Consider the following 18,030-nt stretch of genomic DNA (forward strand, 5'->3'; position numbering starts at 1 on the left):
TCAACCACAAAGACAGGCATCTACTCAGAGTAAAAGGTTGGGAAAAGGTCTTTCAAGCAAATGGTCCTAACAAAAAAGCAGGTGTGGCCATACTAATTTCCAACAAAACTGACTTCAAACTAAAATCAATCAGAAGAGATCGAGATGGACACTTTATACTCATAACAGGAACAATTCATCAGGATGACATCTCAATCCTGAATATCTATGCCCCTAATATAAAAGCACCCACTTATGTAAAAGAAATATTACTAAAACTCAAGGCAGACATAAGACCACACACACTAATAGTAGGAGACTTCAACACACCTCTCTCTCCAATGGGCAGGCTAGTTTTGAAATCCTGATCTCCCTGTCTCTCCTTTCTGAGGTCTGGGGTTGCTGCTGGTATGTCATCAGGCCTGGTTCTAATGGTATATTTCAATCCTTATGATCAAGTGCATCTCCAAGGTGGTCTCCTTTACAGCTCTGAGACAAGGCCTCCTTCTGTCTTAGCTTGGGCATTAAATATGTTACCTGAGCCAGACTGGAACTAGGGATTTTTGTTTGTTTGTTGTTTTGTTTTTGTTCTTGTTCTGTTTTTGAGACAAGTGTTTTTCTGTGTAACAGCCTTAGCTGTCTTGGAACTCACTCTGTAGACCAGGCTGGCCTTGAACTCAGAGATCCACCTACTTATGCCTCCTGAGTGCTGGCAAAGGTGTGTGCTATCCTGGCATGGCAAGACTTGAAGAGCTGTTATAGCAGGCCTCTTCTTTGCTTTATCTTGCTCCATAGCTTTTTATATAAAATTGCAGAATTTCAAATGACTGAGGAGCCTAAGTGGGAAAACAATAGTGTCTGTCTTGACTTTCTCAGCCTCTCATCCTGAAGACCCTGGTTTGGAGGCGCAGAGGGGTGGAGTGGATGATCAGAAATTAGAGCTTACGTTCTACCTGTATCTTGACAAATTCAGGATATGTTGGCAAAGCCTTTGTAGTCAGATATAACCAGTGTTAGGGTCCACGTGAAGTCCCACAAAAGACCACCAGACATGTATGCAATCAACAGGAGCATTTATTTATTTTCACAGGAATGCAAGAGGTCAAACAGTAAATAAGCAAATGGCGACCCCGAGAGAAGCTCGCAGGCTCCTTTTAAGCAAGCTTAGGGGAATTCCTCAGAGTATGTCTCTAGTTACCCAAGGGCCTCGTACTGGGTCATCCTTTCCAAATGTCCCTCTGCCTGCCTGCAGCATTTCTCTGCAGGCAGATGCTCCAATCACAGTGGACTGGTGGGAATACCCACGCAACACTGTTTGTAGATTATTCTTAGAGTAAAATCCATTTGTGAAGCTATTTTTGTTTGTATGGATAGCACAAGTTGTCTTCTTGAGCCAACTTGCTTTGGAACTATTTTTTTTTAATGTTCACCGTGTAAAAATCAGTTCATGGTGACATTTTCAAAGGAAATTATACCATGTATTTTTCTCATGGTCTCCTCTTCTTTATCCCTTGTTGTCCCTCTCTCCTTTCGTGCTGATCCCTCCTCTTTCCAAGTTAGTCTCCCTTCTGCTTTCAAGTCACATGAGGGAAAATGTGATATTTATCCTTCGGAGAGTAACTAATTTTGCTCAATGTGAAGATCTCTGGGGGAACTAATTTTTTACTTCATTTTCTGTTTAGTCACATCAACAGAATTCATTGTGCTTAGTTTGTGTAATCTAAACACTTAAGCCATTACAGCTTCATTTCTTATAGTGTAAGGAAGATAGGTAATGATTCTATATAAATAATTCTAAGTTAGGGAGACTTAAAGCAATTTAATTTGGCCTATCTTAGAAATGTTAACACAGTCTGTACAATTTTTAAATTTAAGAGTACAGAGAGCAAAATTGCATAGGTTTAGTTTTTAAATATTTTTATTAGTTCTGAGATTTTGTACTTTGTGTTTTGTTCAGATTCACCACCCTCACTCCTCTCCTCCCAGATCAGTTCCCCAATTCCATCCCCACCCTACTTGTGTCTTCATTTTTTTTTCTTTGTAAAGCTACACTGAGCGCCATTAGTGCTGGCCCTCCACTCTTAGGTGTGTGTCCACCTTCTGGAGTATGTTAGACCTACAAGGGCCATACCTTTCAAGAAGTCAGCTCTCCCTCTTCTGGCAGCTGTGAATTACCAGTAGCTCCTCAGCTAGTGATGGAACTTCGTGCCCACCTCTTTCTCTCCACACTGGGATTCTGTCTGGGCTGAGCTTGCACTTGTCTTGGGCTTGTTTTGCGTGTGCTCCACAATTTCTGTGGGTTCATATGTGCAACTCTCCTCTTGTATCCAACGCTGTCATGACCTTATGATCTGCTGATGCCTTTGCTATTGCACCCTTTCTACCCCCTCTTCTGCAGTGATCCCTGAGCTTTGGGAGGATAGGGTTGTGTTATAGTTGCTCTACTTAGGGCTGAGACTTCCACAAGCAATTACTCTTTGAACCTTGACCAATTGTGGCAATCTGTGTTAATCACCATCGAATGCCAAAAGAAACTTCTTGAGCTGGGGAGATAGACCAGTGGTTAAGAGCCTTGCTGACCCTTGTTTGGCTCCAAGCGCCCACATGGTAGCTCACAAACACCTGTAAACTGTTGTTCTAGAGGGATCTGATGTCCTCTTCTGGTCTCTGTAGGCACATACATATGTGGCACACTTAACACATATTCAGTCAAAACATCAATACACATAAAATAAAAATATATAGGTCTTTTAAAAAAAGAACCTTTTCTGATGAAGCCTGAGAGCTGCAGTAATCTGTGGATATAATGAGAAGTAGTTAGGGGTTGGTATATTATATCTTTTTTAAAAATATTATCTCTTATTAGCAGAGTAACAGGAGTAGATTACTTGCTAGGTCCTATGATCTGTATAGCCACAGGTTCTTGGCCCCGATTAATTGCGCCAGCTATGGGTTTCATCTGGTGCTGAGAGCCTTTAGTCCAAGCAGAAAATGGTTTGTTACTTTTATGACTTCCATGCCACTGCTGCACCAGTGGGCCTGTCTTGCCAGGCACATTGTCGTTGATGCTTGCAGGGTTCACATCTGGATAAGCTTGGATTCCTTTTCTCCTCTGGTAGCATGCACAGCACCTCCCAGAACTAGGAATGTTAGCCAATAGGGATGAAGTTTACATCCAAGTCAGTACCAGCTTGATTTCTTCATGTTTTCTGACTCAGGTATGTGATAAGGGTCTTGCTGCCAAGTTCTGGAATAATGAGAATTTTCAGGCAATATCTGGAGTCTTTGGGACTTCAGTGGCCAACAATGAGGTAACATATTCTGACATTGGGCTTTTAATTTGTTAGCCTATAGTATCTAATAGGGCATTGTTGCCGCATTAGAGGGTAACTCCATTTAAGCTCTTCTTATATGTGTATGTTTATATTCTAGGAAGCTTCTGCAGTGGTAGATTTTCATGACTGCTTTTAGAAGGTCTTTAGTGTGTTATCTCTCCCCATATTCTCTCCTTTACCCTGCCCTCCCGCTCCCCTCTACCCTATTCCCGCCTTTATCTTTCCTCCCATTCCTTACCCCCATTCAACCATCCTTGTTCCATCATTCCCCTTTATGTTACTGCATCCTATTTTCCCTCCCCTGAAAGCCCCACTTCCTGATGATTCCCTACTAATTTTTTGACTGCTGTGGTTATTGCAAATGAGACACACACACACACACATCTGGAGATTCAAGGCTAACACCCACAAATGAGAGAAACCGTGTGATGTTCTCTCTGGGTCTGGGTTTCCTCACTCAGCTGTGAATGGAAATGCATCTATAAAATTTTCAGGTCAGTGGATGGAGCTGAAAATATCATTCCCTAGATTTATTTTTCAGTTGTTTTTCTCTCTCACAATGGGTACAGTTGCCAAATTTCTAATTGGAAGCTTATTCCTTCTTGCTTTTCACTGGAGACCTCATTATCTATGTGCACTGAGCATTTCCTGTCTCTCGGCAGCTCTACTCTGGTATTTGAGCTGAGCCAAAACTCAGTGTGGAGACAATCTAGCACAATCTTGAGATGTTTGGATTTTTTTTATTACTTAGCTGTTAGGAACCTTGCAAGTAAATACAGAAACCTTTTGGATGACTTTATCTTTGAACACACATTCATGACTTCTTTAGGAGTAAAGGCCCCTAGAGTAAACTCTTGCCAATAACTTAGCTTGCTATATTACTGTGTTGCTTTGCCTGCAGCTGATAAGGCTTTTCGAGACATGAAGGTGCTCAAGATGAGCCAGTCTATCATTGTGTCTGGAGAATCGGGAGCTGGCAAAACAGAAAATACAAAGTTTGTTCTAAGGTGAGTATTTAGCTAATCTGCAGTGTTTTGAGCAGTCTGACATTATTTTCATAGTAAAAAATGTGTAACACTGAGTTTGCCAACTACCCGTTTTGAAGTTCAGCAGTAATGAGGGACATTCATGTCATCACATCCGTGTCATTGTGTTGTTTATGTTCCTCATCTCACAAAATGGGAGCTGCAACATTAAATAGTGCATAAATAAAATAGTACTCCCCAGATGCTGCACTTATTAAATAGTGCATAAATAAAATAGTACTCCCCAGATGCTGCAATTTTTATAAAAAGTACATAAATAAAATAGTACTCTCCAGATGCTGTAATTTTTATAAAAAGTACATAAATCAAATAGTACTCCCCCAGAACCATTGTTCTCTTTCGGGTTTCTATGCATTTCTCTAAGTACTTGGTTTAAGTGGCATCATATAGTATTAATCTTTCAGTTTATTTCATTTAGTTCACTATGTGATTCACTCATGTTTGAGCTGGTTATAGTGACATGTGCCTGCCTATATGTCTACACACACACACACACACACACACACACACACACACACACACTCAGCTTCTTGGGAGATTGAGGCAGGAAGATCACTTTCCTTTCAAGGGAATGGGAGCTAAGAAAACTTAGTAAGACCCTGACTCTTAAAAAATATATATAATAATCCATGTTATAATATGTGTCCTATGTTATAGTATGCATTAGAATTTCCTTCATGAATTTTAGGGCTGAATAAATTTCATTGCAGGGAACTATTGTATTTGCTGCATTTGTACATGTGTTGATAGGCAGTTGGGTTGTTTCTGTCTATTGGCTATTGTGAATAGTGCAGTTTTGAGAGAGAGAGAGAGAGAGTCAGTAGGGGGTAATGACAGGGTATTTAAGCAGATTGACTTTTCATACCATTGCATTCCTTATGGAATAGTTTGGAAGAAATAAACATCTTATATGGAAGGCAATCTCTGTGCTGTAGGAAGCTGGCTGTGGTGTGTTATGTTTTGGAGGATTCTCTAAGAAGTTAGTGCTAGCTAGGCAATGAGAAACCTAGGAGTATTCCTTCAGAATCCAAGTGGACATGCTATTCTCAATGTTGATGCTATGAAATATCTTTGAAACAACTTTTTGTTTAGACTTTCTCTTATACCTTCTCTCATCAGATCCCCCTTTCTACCATCATATTAAACTCTCAACATTTGGTGTACAATCATAACATTTTAAGAGAGGAGGGAACATTACCTCAGGACTATAGTTTCATTCTTTCAATTTAAATACTGTAAATCATCTCATTGCTGTGACAAAAAATTAGATGAGAAGAAGTTAAGAGAAGAAAGGTTCATGTTGGTTCATGGTTCAAGGGTTCAAATACACCATGGTGGAGAAGGCATGCTGGCAGAAGCTGGTCACATTGCATCCACAGACGGGGTGCAGGGAGGGATGAGTGAGTGCTATGCCTAGCCTTTTAGATCTTCTCCGTGTGGTCCAGGATCCCAGCACATGGAATGCTGTCACTCACGTCCAGGGTGGGTCTTTCCACTTCAGTTATCTAACCAATCCCTCACAGACATGGCCGTGGACCTGCCTTCTAGATGATTCCAGGTCCTATGGAATTGGTATCAATGTATATCACCACACAAACTCAAGAAAGTTAAATTTAGTGGTGAAGATACCACTAGAACCAGCATATCCTGAATTGTTTTTTTTTTTTTATCAATGTTATTTCTAATCTATTACAGTTCTTAGTTTTTTCATGATGGGTATGAAAGTTTCTATTTGTTATGTAAATGTATATAGTTATTAAGTTAAATAGTTAATTAAGATACTTATGTAAACCTAGTTGAAAATTTGTTAAAAATCAGAATATTTCCAAAAAGCTTAAAAATATAATTCCATGACTTGCATATGCCCACACAAGACACATACAGAAAGATAAATAAAAATTAAAAATAACTAAGCAGTTACAATGATGACTCATGTTTCAGTTTGGTATGTATTAAATAGTAAATTTATAAATATTTTGTACTCAATTATTATTCAAGTTTTTTATAATCTTGTATTTTAAATAGATACCTGACAGAATCTTATGGGACTGGTCAAGATATTGATGATAGAATTGTTGAAGGTATTGTTGATTTTTATCTTTTAATTAGGTATATCTGAAGTTAACTTAGAAGAATCTTTTTATCTGTGGTCTACAGTGCTTTTCTCCTAGAGGTGGAAAAGCCTTTCCATCTCCTATAAATCTTTGCTCATACTGTCTTCATACTGATCTAGTAACCAACCTATTGTCTTTCTCTGTGCCAGAGGCTTGTCTCCTAGGTGACCCTAGATCCTGTCTACTTGTCAATCAAAAGTAAAACCAGGACAGTAGGCGAACATTTAACACTTGTGGAATTTGACATTACTTGATAGTTCTTCCATATTAATATTTCTAAAAGCATTTATTCATCATTTCCTCCCATTTTTTTTCCCTGTGGAGATGTAATATGTATGTCGCTCCATAGTTTTTCCTCATGCCTTTCTTGTGACATTTTTGATGAGATGTTTTCTTTTCTTTTTGGATAGCTAACCCACTATTGGAAGCTTTTGGAAATGCAAAGACTGTTCGTAACAATAACAGCAGTCGATTTGGAAAGTTCGTGGAAATTCATTTCAATGAAAAGGTAAATGAAAGCTGCGTGTGGGATACATTTGGGAAATGTTTGTGGCAAGTGTAAGGGTCTTATTAGAATTTAATTAATACAGACAGTCCTTTCTGAGATTATTATTATTGTAATTATTATTGTGTGCGTGTATTTAGAATGACTTCAGAATTTCTATCAGTTTAAAATCAAAATATTGGATTTGGCTGCATTATCAATCAGCTTTGTAGTTAATTTTTTTCATATTTGATCCTTTTGTTGTTTTGATAATGGGATATTGTATATGTTCATGGGGTGCAACATGATAATAGTGATGCATGTATTTGTGGGTCTGTGTGGTCTGTAACGATGATGTCAGGGCAGTTAGTGTCTTCTCAGCATGAGGTGAGGGTGATGTAATATGAGAGCCTTCGGCACCCATCTGTGGGCCCACCACAAAGTCAGTTCGGATGCTGCAGAGGCTCCAAACCTAAAGGGTCAGGATGGAGACTGGAGAACAGTGTTTAAAATGAAGGATGAACTGTAGAAATACTCATTAGATATTTCTTTGCAATATTTGCTAAATATTTTAACTTCTTTGATAAGCAAATATTTATTAGAAAAGATAAAATGAACATTATGCTTTTTTCAATCCCATAAATGCAATAATCTATTTTCTCTCTTGTCTTTTAGAGCTCAGTTGTTGGAGGATTTGTTTCTCACTATCTCCTAGAGAAGTCTAGGATCTGTGTTCAAGGCAAAGAGGAGCGCAATTACCATATATTCTACAGGTTGTGCGCTGGGGCTTCAGAAGACATTAGGGAGAAGCTGCACTTGAGTTCCCCAGATAATTTTCGGGTAAGTTGAAGGAAAATAAATTTCACTTGAAGTTTGTAAATTGTTTATCCTCTCAGTGCTAAAACTCACTGTATTTTGATACCTAGTTGTATTTATACATAACTTACAGTAAGTGAAATACAGTGGGCTTCTGAATCTGCAGATTTTACATTTTAGGCTTAACTAATCATGAATTGACAACACTTGGGATGATAAAGAATACATCTATACTGAGCTTGTGTTAGTTCCCTATTATTTTTACTAAACAATAAGGGATAATATTCCTTCACAGAGCATTTATATTGTAGTAAGAATTATAAACAGTTTTCATGTAATTTGAAGTTTTTGATAGGCTGTGTATATGTAGATCGTGTACAAGTGTGATGCTGTTTTAAGGGGTTTGTAAACTTTGGATCTAGTATCCAGAAGGGGCCAAGGCATCGGTTCCCTGCAACTCCCATGGATACCTGAGATGTAACTAGATGATGTGTTAGAACTATAGTCTTTCCAATGAGATCTCTATTGAGATTTGGAAGTCTATTCGAGTTCAGTATCTCTGATATGAAATCCCCAGATCTCAAGCACTGTTCTTTGTAGTCTTAGATTTGTGATGCTCAGTTGGAAATTGAAAGCTTATGCAAATACTTTGAAGTGTAAGCAACTCTGAAATCTCAACCACTTTTCACAATACTTGAGATAAGTATTTCTCAACATGTATATCAGTATATGTAATTCAGTAGGTAAAAGGACAGATGTTTAAAACCTTATTAATTTAAACCCAATTACAAATTTATAAGGTTCTGTAATTCTAGCCTTGAAATTATCTTTAATGTAGCTGTAAAAACTGCGATCACTGAACCAATGTTAATAAAGAAAGCATCATTATACCCCTTAGTACAATTCAGCAATAAATACTTACTGCTGATTATTGGGTGCTAGACATCGTGCCAGGATTAAAAGATAAACAAGGCATTGTCTTGTTCCTGGGCAACTTAGAATGTGGTGGAAATGCACACACTGTCTGACTGTTACGATGGATGGGAAGAAACTATACATGTCTGCCCCACCCCAATGCTGTGATAATTAGGAGTTTGAAAATCCTGGTGGAAGAATTGATGCTTGATAGTATGGTGGTGGTGGTGGGGGAGGGCTTGAGAGGCTGCACCACGGTCAGGAGCACTGACTGCTATTGCAGAGGACCTGGGTTCAGCTCCCAGCATCCACATGATGGCTCACAGCCATCTGTAATGTCAGTCTGAGGGGATTTGACACCCTTCCTCTTCTGACCTCTGATTCTCAACTTAATTGGAATTTGAAGTTAATTGCTTATCATCTCTTCATGAAAACAGACAAGGCATTTTTTTTGCCTTTTTTTTTTAAAAAAAAAAGAAATACAAGCTGCTAGAAATCCCATGAATTATGATATATGTCTAGATTTTGCCAACACTTAGCTGGCCAGAAAGTCAAGTGACGACTACGGCTTTAATACAGTGTTTCTTTTTGTGTGGAGGCTTGGGATCGTACCATTTCAGGCTCAGAAGTTGCACCCTTTCCCGGCACAGAGAGGGCATCCTGCAAGGGCAGCTACCAAGAGCAACCAAAGGCTTTCCTGTCTTTGTGGTATGGACCAGCAGGATGGATTTCATTTCCTCTAGAGCAGTCTCAGTGGTGGCAGGTGTCATGTTACAAACAACCATACCTTTATCCCATTCCCCAAATATATATTCACTATAGATTATATGAAGGTGTTTTGATAATTTTATAAGGTTTTTTAAAAAATAGTCTGTCCTTATAATTTACTGATCAAATTATAAACACAAAGGCATAGCATGAATGCTTTCAAAATGGTTGAACTTTATTTTGTCATTACTTTATCCAAACGGATTCATAATTAAGAGATTTACTGGCTTAACATATTTGTATGAAATATATGTGTATCCTTCAAAATAAAGTTAAAAATGCTCAACATTATTATAAATTTAAAAATACTTTTATGTACTTTCAGGGAACATTTGGTGCAATCAGACAAAAATCCTGGAATATTAAGAAAATTGGTGTAGAATGACAATAGATGGCAAGGGCAGGTACTGACTCTTGCCATTGTAAAGCTGGAAGAAATAGTTCTCTTTCCTAGATCTTCACACTTGTGCAATTTTTGAGATTAATCCCAAGACCTTCTGCTGCATAGTAGGTTAATCCTGAGTTGCTAAATTTCACCTTCAGGTCCCTGGTTTTTGTTTGTTTCCTCAAGGCAGAGGCTGACCTTGAATTAACTATGTAGTCCTGTTCTTTCCCAGTGGATCCCATGTTAATTGTCCATCAATTCTCTGTTTTAGTATTTAAACCGAGGCTGCACTAGGTACTTCGCTAACAAAGAAACTGACAAGCAGATTTTACAGAACCGAAAAAGTCCTGAGGTACAGTAGATTATTTTTAATTAAAATCTTTAATGTAAAAATATTTGCTAATGGATATGTCTTTATTTTGGAACTTCTTGTTTCAGGTTTATGTTTTAAAATTGAATGGTGGTACAATTCTCTCTCTAAACCTCTGTCATATATAGAACAGCAGGCTCCTGTTCTCTATGAACCAAAATGCATTGCTTTCTTCATGTTCTTTTTTTGAATTTTTATGCTATGAAATTTCCTAGCAATCACCATATTTTAACAACCTACTTTGATATTACTATTACTAATTAAGAATATTTATATGTAAGCTTTCTACTGTTGTGACAAAATATATGAGCAAATTATTTTAAAGTGGGGAAGGTGTATTTTTACTCACAATTTTATATTTCAGTCCATGTCTAGTTTTAACAGGCTTTCTTTGGGCCACAAACCAGCTCCCAAACCATGACATAAAGACTTAATATTAGTTGTGAGTTCTTGGCCTTAGCTTGTGCTTGTCCCACTTGCTCTTTTAACTTAAATCAACCTGTTTCTCTTCATCTATGTTTTGCCTTGGGGCATTTCACCTTTCTTTCATTCTCTATGTCCTGTTTTCCTGCTTCCCCATGTCTGTCAGCTGCCTGTATGTCTGGCCCCAGGTGTGTCCCTTTCTTTGTTTTTCATTCTCTTTTCTCCCTCTTCTTCAGAGCCTAGATTCCTCCTACTTCTCTCTGCCCTCAAGCTCTGCCTATCGCTCTACTGCCTAGCTATTGGCCACTCAGTTTTTTATTAGACCAATCAGGTGCCTTAGGCAGGCAAGGTGAAACAGCACCACATCTTTACATAATTAAACAAATGCAGCATAAAGAAATGTAACACACCTGTACATAATTAAAGTCATATTCCACAACAAGTTAGTGATCGCCATGATTCTAGGCCATGGGGAGGCAGAATTCACAACAGAGGGTAGGTGGTTAGGTAAAACTGCTCACCTCCTGGTGGCCAGAAGTGAGTGGGAGGTGAGGTACAGGAAAGGAAAGAGAGAGAGTGTGTGTCAGGGACAAGGTAAAGACCACAAGCCCTCTAGTTCAGTCAGCCAAGTTTAGCTCATCACATTTTGAGCCCACCAGTGGATTAATCTCCTGGTGAGGACAGAGTCTTCATGATCCAGTCGCTTCCCCAAAGCCATCCTCTGAATACTGCTGCCTTGGGAACCGAGTCTTCCACACATGAGCCTTTGCAGGAACATCCCAACAGAAAGCATAAAGTATGCTTTTTAATTCACTGTCTACAGAAGGAAGAGCTGAAATAGTAAATACCTTAAGCATTCTTGTGAAAGGCTGTTCACATTATAGTTTTGCTGTATCAACCATATATTTGGGATATATTATGCAGTTTTATATATTTTGGTCTCATTAAATAACCTAAGAATTACATAATTATTATTTTAAGAACATCAAATGTTTAAGAATTTTAAACATTTATACATTTCATCCACAGAATTCAAGTAATCAGTTGTATTGTGTCTAAACCATGCACTTCAGTTATGAAAACTAAATCAGGATTGGTTATTGGTACTAGTTTATCTTAACTCTATTATTTTTAAAAATATTTATGTCAGCTGAGTACCTTTTTACTATTAGCAGTTTTTAATGGTTCTACACTTGCCAATCAGATGTTTTGACTTTACTCAGGCTGGGTAAGATAATTTATGTGTAAAATACATTAATATAAATGTATAGAAAGAAAATACAATTCTCATTTCAAATTATGAACACATGAAACTGCAGTTAATACTTGTTTAGTTTAATACTTGACATGTTGTTTTAGACATAGATATCTGAGTTCTTGGTAAACTTTATGTTACAGCCGTGGCTGAGACTTTTGGAAGCAACATCAACATTTATTATAGCATTTACTTTACTGCATCTTAAAAGACTATGTTTTTATAAGATGCCATCAAGATATATAAGTTGTAGTCTTTCTACTAAGGTAATCAAAACACATTCAGGACAATTGCAGTGGTCCTGCAGGGAAAACAAATAAAAACTGCTAAGGCATAGGCAAAAGCAGGAGCGAGAAGAGAAAGCCCCTGCTTACCCTCCAGAGAGTAGAAGGCATCTGCAGGGAGGAAAACATCATCTTTCCATGCTTTAGAGTGAGAATGCTTTATCAGAAATCTTACATCACTGAGAGAAATGTGCATGTGTATAATATATAAAGGTGAACAGTGTCTTAATATATCTAAATTACTTTTTATGTCTTCTTTGTCAGGAGGACGAGGTGATCATTTTGACTAATTAAACGCTTTGCTTCATTCTGTCTGGGTGTCTTTGTGCTGTGTGCAAATTTTAGGAGAATGCAGGATTTTCAGTCTGCCGTGAAGTCAATATGTTCATGAAGATTTGATTAGAAAACAGTATTTAAATGATGCAGATGCTCAGCTGCGAGACTAAAAATTCTGCATGATAGTGTTTCTTTAAACTTTGCATGCGGTTGTTGCTTTTGCTGCTTTTAAAGAATGAAATAGAATTTCCTTTTCTAGACATTTTCCGGAAATCTGGCACACAATCAGCCATTTAAAGCACCTTGTGAAAAGCAGGCAGACTGTTAACTCGAGAAATAGTTGCATGCTGGGACACGAGAAGCAGTTGCATGCTGAGAGAAGAAAACATCAGACAGCTTTAATTCTCATTAATTCTGATGCTGAGCTTCCTTATTTTAGTGTTAGCTTTTAATGCTCAAGTTCTGGAAAATTCCTAGATCAGTTTTTCTGTGTCTAGTAACTTCTCTTTTTGTTACATCTTTTTGCTTTGCAGGCCTAACTTTCATCATTCTCTGTCCGAGTTTGTTAGATCCTAACATAGGAATACTTGAGATGCATTTTTTAGGAGAGAAAACAGATCTCTCTCTCTCTCTCTCTCTCTCTCTCTCTCTCTCTCTCTCTCTCTCTCTCTCACATTCAGAAAACCATTGCATTTCCCTAATGTGTAGTAACTCACCTCATCTCATACATATAATATAGAAAAATTACAAGACTATTTTTCAGGCCATGGAGATGCTGTTGTCTTGTCTCGATTTGCCTGTGTATATGATATAATTGTCAGTAGTTAACATAGTGCCATGCTTATTGGCACATTAAATTATTTATTATAATTATTTTCACTTGTCCTATTTTTCATATTTATTTTTAACTGACAAAATTGCATATATTTCTAACCTACATGGGTCATCATGGAACATTTTCTCATTGTATAAATTGTGGATTAACAGATGAGTGAGCATATTTATTACTATTTTATTTCTTTTTTTTTTTGATCTGAGGCTGTTGCTTCATTTCAGCCAGCATTCTTTCCCCTTTCACTAATTTGTATTTATCTCATATCCTCGACTTACAATACATTAGCCTTAGCATCCTACTTTAGCTGCAAAACATCTTATTCCATTGAAAAAAATTGTAGGTACACATTAAGTTTTAAGAAATAGTACAGAGAGCTCTTGCATACCCTTTATATACCATTCTGTTTTTGAATGTGCTGAAATGCTTACATTTTTCTGTTGACAGATTTTATTTTTGCATGTTGTATATTGCATTAACAGACCTTCTGTTGTAGCTTGTAGTTTACCTGAATCACGTAAAGACCAGTCAGTTGATACCCTCTTGCTTTATAGTATGTTAAGGCAGGTTCCCTGAAAGACCCTCTGTTAGATGACCATGGAGATTTTATTAGGATGTGCACAGCCATGAAAAAGATTGGTTTGGATGACGAAGAAAAACTTGATCTGTTCCGAGTCGTAGCTGGTGTCCTGCACCTTGGAAATATTGATTTTGAGGAAGCCGGAAGCACTTCAGGTTGTTTCTTTACATTTTTAACTAAGGAATAAAATTGAGTATAATGTTTGTCATTTCCTAGCCATATGAATGCTCAGTCATTTGTGTGTAGGTTTGTTAAAATTAGAAAAAATTTCTGGGACATCCTCTGTTATGTGGTGATCTGGCAGATGGAGAAATTGTTTTGAACAAATTAGTAGCTATTATGTGATTTGTGCTTAAAAAATTTCCAGCTAATATTGTACTTTTCATACTTAATGGAATATTTTTTATCTGTTAATATATGTTTTTACTCTCTCTGTTTCACAGATCTAAGCTTGAATAAGTTAATTGGGGTAATTTAATATACAACAGCCTATTTTCTAGTCGGAGATAAAAATAAAAGTTTTATTCTTATGGAAGCTGAAAAGTATTTAAATTCAACCAAAATAGTAACTTTTAGTTTTAATGTTACCATTTCTATAGAAACAACAAGTCTTTTTATATAATTACAAGTTTGATATCTGAATATAGAATTGACAAATCTTGCCCATCACTTGTTTTTGTAAGTAACATTTTAGTGGACTATGGCTCCTCCCACCGTCTGTGTATTGTCTGTGCCAGCATGCATGCTCCAGGGTAAAGCTGTGCTCCTCGGGGACTTTGCCATATGAAACCAAAAGACTTATGACTTCCTCCCGTAGAGTAAAACATTTACTAGCCCTGCATGAATACATTTTGCTCGAAACTTACATCAAGGATGCCTTAAGAGCCTGAAGCCTCACTTAACACAGCAGCCAATACTATGGGTTTTGGTGTCAGATCGCAGAGCTGTACTCATTTCCAAAATGGGATAATCCATAAGTGCTTTTAAAAAGTACAATTCCTAGTAATAGTATATATATATAAAGGGGGCCTCAGAGAAAGCAGGAAAGACCATTAAAGAAACAATGTGTTGGACTCATGATTACCTCAGTGTAATGGAGTACTTCCCCAGCCCTCACCTTTTCCCATCTCTCCCTATTTTTAAAATTTGAAGTGGTTTTTTTTTTAAATGTATGAGTATATGTACACTACATATGTGCCTGGTACCTATAGGAGCCATAAGAGGGTGATAGATCCGATGGAACTGGAATTACAGGCAGTTGTGAGCCACTTTGTGGGTGCTGGAAACTGAACCTGGGTTCTCTGCAAGAACAGAAAGTGCTCTTAATTATTGAGCCGATTCTCCAGCAACCTTTCTCCCCCTTTTGGAGACAGGTCTCATATAGTCTAGGCTGACCTCAAGGTGATTGTCCAGCCTTCACCCCCCAAGTTCTGGGGTAACAGGTATGTGCCATGATACTCAGCTTTCTTAGTCTTTTTGAGGCCCTAAGTGTGATCCCAAGCACTTGGCGGGAAGATGTCTTCTGTGCATAAGATCCTTCATAATCATAACTGAAACATAAAAATGATGAGATAGGACGTGCCTCCATTTTGCAGATATGGAACAGGCACAGTGGCGCTGAGCATGGCTACGAATGAAGTCGTAGACAGAAGAGCCTGGTTGTATTCATGTCTGACTGGCTCGGGAGATGGTCATAACTGTCTCTCATTACCTTCTGGCCACTGAGCCTTGCCATCTGTGAGTGAGCAGACTAAGATGGACAGTCTTCAATGACTTTCAGCTCTGTTGTCCTGTGATCTGTGAAGTCAATAATGTTAGACACAACATGGTGCAATGGCTGGGCACATGGCCATCAATCGAATTCTTCCATCATGTGCTGTCTGCTTGTATGACCTTGCCCATTCCGGGTCTTCATTTCCTCACTATAAAGAGATAGTACCCACAAGTAGTTACAAGATGTTTGAATACTGGTGTTTGGCGGATAGTAAGTGAATAAATCCAACAATGTACAGATGATTAGTCACTGAACTGAAGATGCATTAAAAATTAGGTACTTGGAATATGTATGAATAACTTTTAGAGGTTTTTTTTTTAAGAGAGGAATTGGAAAATGTGTTGCATCATATATTTTATTTGTATTATAGCATTGTTTTAGGAAGGGAGCTGTGGGAGAGGCTAAATAATACACAAAAATTAAGTGTAGAATAGTCGATGTACATGCGAATGTTAGAAGTGTGGTAAGTGGCACTTTTCTATCTCTTATTGCTGCCCCGAGGAAGAACATGTAGCTATATAGAATATCCCAAGCATCATGTGACCAGCTGGAGCTTGCTAAGTGACCAAAAGGGGCATAGTTTGTGCTTGTTTTTTCTCCTACTTAAAAAAAAAATTCTTTCTGTTGCGAGAGAAAACAGAATGCAGGGGAGATTGGGGTGAGAAAAGCATTAGATCATTTTTATTTTCATAGCTAAACCTTTGTTGTATTAATCCTCATTTTTTTCTGTGACTTCCCTTGGATCTAAATCATTGGTTGCTAATTAAAAACGAGGTGTTCTTTTTGTCTTCTAGAAAATTTAGTGTAGGATTGTCATAGTGACTTGCACAGAAACCCAGTACTTTCATAATGGTTTTACCATAAAGTTCATTTTCCAATAAATGTTTGTAAAGCTCCCCAATGTTACAAAACTGTTTTATTTAGTGGACATATAGAAAATAGGACTGCCTATGTTTTAAGAATCCCATGTAACAAGTATGTCATAACAGTAACAATATCACAATAAGCAACATAGCAGTAATAAAAACATTTAGGGAATGTTTTTAGGGAGTGACATGAATGCTCTGCATTATTTTATATTTTTCAAAGATTAAAAAAGGATTCCATATGTTAACTACCTAGTTCTTGTAAAAATGCTGTAATATGGTAAAAAAGAAGAAACATTTAAGTAAACTAATGGAATCCTGGTGGCCACTGTGTCAGAGACAGGGATTATAGTCTTGACAGGATGGCAGGAGATTCTGTCTCACTGTTCAGAAGAATGCACAAGTTAAAACTTAGGAATTGTTTATTTCTGGACATTTCCAGAATAGCTTTGCCTCAGGATGGCACCAGGTAGCAGAAAGGGTGGGTGACTCTAATGGCAGGAAGGGTTTCTCATACCGCAGCTTTGCCCCAGGTTAGGATTTCCTGTTTATCTTGTTGGTAGGGGCATCTAACAAGGATGAAAAAAAAAAAAAAAAGCTGTGTTTGAAAGTTTGGAGTAAGCCTCGTCTATCCCATAATATTACATAAGTGAATAAAATCCTAAGAAATGAATCTAGGTAATCTTGTTTAGTGCTTGTTAATTTCACACTGAAACGTTCCCATTAGGTGGCTGTAATCTGAAGAACAAATCAGCCCCATCTTTGGAATATTGTGCGGAACTGCTGGGGTTGGACCAGGATGATCTGCGAGTCAGTTTAACCACGAGAGTCATGCTCACCACAGCAGGGGGCACCAAAGGAACGGTTATAAAGTGAGTTCTACCGCATGGCTCCTGCCTTGTGGCGTGTCAAGAGAAACCGTGTGTGTTTTGCAAACACTGAGATGTAAGGTCAATGTTTATGCATCATTCATTCTTCCCATTTCAATGTTCAAGCTGTGCTTGATGGATCAAAATTCCGTGCCGCCAGCGACTGCAGTTCACCACACAAATAAGTGGGGGTTTGCACAGCATGGAGCTGTTTCTGGCAGATATTCTGCGGGACACAAATATGGAATTGATTAGGCAAGGGAGGTTTGCTTTGGTGCAGCTGTAAAAATGTGAGTTGGGTTTAAAATATCTGATTGTTTGAGGCAAGAGATCATTTTCTTCAAAAGTGGTTTTCCACGCAAATGGTGTGTGCTTGCGCTATTCCTGAGTGTGACTCGTCTATGGAATGTTCAGGAAGCTGCACTTTGCACTTAGTTTTGCATTTAGAGGAGGTTGCAAGTGAAATAAATAAGGCTCTAGCCAAGCTTTTGTTTTAATTTCTTGTCCCCCAGGAGGCATTTATTCAGTTGTGTTATGTGTGAGTGTGATGTTTGCACACGTGAGGGCGGCTGGGTACAGACTGTGTGCACTTGGTACCTGTGTACTTGTGTGTGTGGAGGTTAGAGGCTGGCGCGGGTATCTTTCTCAATCATTCTCTA

General features: G+C 38.0%; 1 protein-coding gene across 9 annotated transcripts in view; it reads left to right on the plus strand.

Moving 5' to 3' along the window:
* Positions 1-18,030, plus strand: part of Myo6 (myosin VI) — a 138,163-nt gene that overhangs the window by 72,018 nt on the left and 48,115 nt on the right. For 8 of the 9 annotated variants that reach the window (XM_050126354.1, XM_050126395.1, XM_050126386.1 and 5 more), the window contains exons 6-12: positions 4,216-4,321; positions 6,386-6,441; positions 6,885-6,982; positions 7,634-7,798; positions 10,114-10,194; positions 13,837-14,017; positions 17,230-17,374. In XM_050126354.1, coding sequence (XP_049982311.1) covers positions 4,216-4,321; positions 6,386-6,441; positions 6,885-6,982; positions 7,634-7,798; positions 10,114-10,194; positions 13,837-14,017; positions 17,230-17,374 — 832 coding nt within the window. The remainder of the gene's footprint in view (positions 1-4,215; positions 4,322-6,385; positions 6,442-6,884; positions 6,983-7,633; positions 7,799-10,113; positions 10,195-13,836; positions 14,018-17,229; positions 17,375-18,030) is intronic. The other variant, XR_007589297.1, reaches the window with a different exon arrangement.

The sequence above is a fragment of the Alexandromys fortis genome, unplaced genomic scaffold (assembly GCF_014885135.2).
Source record: "Alexandromys fortis isolate MF-2015 unplaced genomic scaffold, M_Fortis_MF-2015_v1.1 scaffold_22, whole genome shotgun sequence".
Taxonomy (NCBI): Eukaryota; Metazoa; Chordata; class Mammalia; order Rodentia; family Cricetidae; genus Alexandromys; species Alexandromys fortis.